General features: G+C 36.5%; 1 protein-coding gene across 1 annotated transcript in view; it reads right to left on the bottom strand.

Moving 5' to 3' along the window:
* Positions 1 to 1,472: 1,472 nt before the first annotated feature.
* The window catches only part of mrpl48 (mitochondrial ribosomal protein L48), a 12,615-nt gene continuing 10,714 nt past the window's right edge, over positions 1,473 to 3,373 (bottom strand). The window contains exons 6-8 of the mRNA XM_015019707.1: positions 2,861 to 2,963; positions 2,682 to 2,771; positions 1,473 to 1,709 (exon numbers count right to left, since the gene is read on the bottom strand). Of these exons, the coding sequence (XP_014875193.1) occupies positions 1,632 to 1,709; positions 2,682 to 2,771; positions 2,861 to 2,963 (271 nt within the window). The 3' untranslated portion in view covers positions 1,473 to 1,631. The remainder of the gene's footprint in view (positions 1,710 to 2,681; positions 2,772 to 2,860; positions 2,964 to 3,373) is intronic.

The raw sequence follows: 3,373 nt of genomic DNA, 5'->3' as shown, positions 1-3,373 counted from the left end.
GGTGTTATGTCATGTTTATGACAGTGTCATGTCAGTCTTATTCAACCCCCTTCATATAAAGTGTTACCAGCACATGTATTCCATTTTTATATTTTTAGAAGTTTTATCCATATTTTAAAGCACTGTTTATGAGAAAGGTGCTATTAAATAAAGCTGACTTAATCCATGTAATTTTGCACAACAAAAACTCAAGGTGAGCGACAGCTGCCATATTCACGGGTACTTTTTTTTTGCACATAAAATATTCAGTTTTATCGAGGACAGAAAATCACGAATGGCATGATTTGAACTATTTTGTTTTCTGCTACATTTATTTCTCCTGTTAAAAAAATTAGTCACTGCTGTATGTCACCAACAAATATTGGGGATTTACTGTAAGCCATGTGAACAAATAAAACATATTTACAAAAACGTGTTTGTGTCATTAATTATAATGATCAGAAAAAAGCTTCTGTGTAACACTTCTAAGTCTGTATTTTTGTGTTTTTATGATGTAAAGCACTTTGAACTGCGTGGTTGGTGACGTGTTATACAAACAAATTTGATTGATTGATTAAAATGAACTTTAGTTGTTTTCTGGCTAATATCTTAGTATGCAAAGCTCTCAATTTAATGGTCTGTCTACATACCAATCTTCTTATATAGTCACAAGAAAATAAATTATTATGGAAAGAGCAAATTGCTGGAAACAATAGAAGCTGAAAAGAGCTTCTTCACGAGGGTGGCAGGACAACATCTGATCGATAGGTTAAAGAGCTCTGTCATCAAGGGGAAGCTCAAAATAGACCCAGTGCTTCTCCAAATGGAAGGAGCCAGTTCAGGTGATTTTACCTTTGGAAGTTTTCTGGGCATGTCCCACTGCGAGGAGATCCATGGGGAAGATCCAGGACTCATTGTACAACCAATCTGGCCTGTGAATGCCTTAGAATGTCGCCAGAAAGAGGGATGTATGAGGTTCCCCATCTTGCAGAAGGAAAAGCCGATGGATGGCCTGGTAGAGAATTTCCAGCTGAGGAAGCCATAGTTTGTCACAAGATGGTTTCTGCAAGTCCCTGCATCCCATGTTGAACTTTCCTTAAATGGTCATGAAAACAGCGCCGCACTTTTCTGCAGACAGCCTCATCTGCCAACAACAAAGTTGCAATTTAAATCCAGGAGTTATTAACCCTTTTAGTCGTATTCGTATTATAGCAGTTATTTAGTGAAGAAACGTACAAATGTACATAATCTTCACCTTGTCAGACAAACGTTCCTCAAGGTGAAGGAATAACTAACAAAAAATGACTTACCTGCACAAACAAAAGCCCTAATAATAGATTGGCAACGAATAATAATTATTAATGCAAATGCCTATAAATGATATAAACCAAATGCCTATTTGGTTACTAATCAGGGGTAACATTTCTGTATTAACACATAAATCCCATTAAACATAAAAGGCAAATTGAAAGAAAGTTCTTTTTGAAAGAGGATGAGGAAAACATGTTTATTTTTATTATTTATTTATTTCAAACGGTTTTTGAAAACAAGAAAAATAGCAACAGTAGGACAAAGGGGAATAAATCCATTTTAAACAAACAAGTTTTGCTCATTTTGTGGAAATAAAGTTTCAGAGGAACCTTGAGAACATCCTACTGGTTGATCTGAGCGACGAGCCCCTCCAGCTCTGGACGCGCCTTAAAGCGTGCTTGATAATCCGCCTCTGTCTGCTGCAGTGGAAAGACAGGGGTTAAAAGTAGAATATTACTGGTACAGTTAGATGGTGATTATTTTTTTACTGCATTTTAACCAGTTTGTTTCATTAACTTGTAGTAACGGCAGACAGAAAACGTGTGATTTGTTTTCGCTTTGTGTTTAAATCTAGCACAAGTGAACTAGATTTAAACACAGCAGGTAACTGAAGAGAAAATCTTCAAAATTCACTAAGAAAACTGCAGTAAACATTTTAAAGGTCACTAAATCATTATAGTAGTAGTAAACGCTTCCTTCATACCATGTGCCAAAGCATAGGGAGCAAAGTGTGCTTTGGACTTACTATATTAAGATTTTTTTATTTCATCTTCAGGGATGACTGAAGTTACAAACATAATATATTAGACTGCTGTTCAGTCAAACTATTAAAGCAATAAAATGTGGATTAGTGCAGCGATTTTGGAAATTAAGTCATTCTTTTCCTTTTACCTTATGAGAAAGCAGGAGAAATGAACAAACTTTGCTGTGAATGATTAGGTGGTGAACTATGAAAAATGAATCAATTCATTAGGAGTAGTTCTTATTAAAACTGCAGTATGCAACTTTTACAGAAAAACTGTCACTATGTTGTGACAGAATGGTCTGAAACTACATAAATCTACAGAAATAAAACCAGTCAGAATCAACTAATCAGAGCCAGGGGGAGGGTCTAAGCGCTATCAATCATCGTTGGTTGGACTTAAACGGGGCTGTATGGATCTTGTCAGAGGTTTATCTGTACTCATTGTTGCACATAAGTGGTCTTGATTTTGGGCTTTTAATTATTCGGTGTGTTTATTTTTAGGAAAAACAGTTTGATTTACTTATGAAGTACTATGTCACAATAAATGCCATGAAAATGCACTTTACAAAAGTCCAAAACTATAAGACAACAAATGAATCCCAATCACACCAACACGCTGTAATATCCAGGATCAGATGTGACTCACCTCCTGCACCGAGAGCTGAACTCCTTCTGGTTGGTTCTTCAGAATAACGTCCATGAAGACGGGACACAGCGAGGCATTCAAACTACTCAACTAAACACAGAAACAACACGCTCCGTCAGCTTCCACAACGTTCTCCAGAATCTAATCAAACCCGAAGCTTAGGGGACTTTTAGAAAGACCTGGACGACGCGCCGGTGGGTCTTCAGGACGGCGTCCACGTACGTTTTGTTGCCTTGTTCTTGCATTAGCAACACTTCTGTGCTCTTGGTTGGCAAAGCATAGCTGTGAGTCGAGGACATAAGAAAAATATTACTGCTTTTGTTTACATTTGATTCACTATTTAAAATATACACAGCAACTTAACAGTTTAATTCATAAGGCAATCAATTCTATATCTGTGCTCCAGATTCAGCCAATTTATTTGGTTTAGACATAAACTTTAGATGGACATCTGTTTACCACTGCTTTAGCAATATTTACCTCTCTGTAAATTACCTCATTTGGGACTTAAATTGCAGAGTTATCCACTTAATGTCAGTTTTTTGCAGAAATTCACGCTAAATCAACAGATCCATGCATTTTTTTCATGCTAATAAATAATTGTGAGTTGATTGCAAATTTAACGAGCCCTTCAGGGGACATGGGAATTTTTTTTTTCTTTTGCATTCCTTCGCAATAATGTACTGATCAGT

Source organism: Poecilia latipinna, unplaced genomic scaffold (assembly GCF_001443285.1).
Source record: "Poecilia latipinna isolate Pla-1442-1.1 unplaced genomic scaffold, P_latipinna-1.0 Scaffold2470, whole genome shotgun sequence".
In the NCBI taxonomy this organism is placed as follows: domain Eukaryota; kingdom Metazoa; phylum Chordata; class Actinopteri; order Cyprinodontiformes; family Poeciliidae; genus Poecilia; species Poecilia latipinna.
Note: the sequence above shows the minus strand (reverse complement) of the source record. Positions and strands in the feature narration are given on the sequence as shown.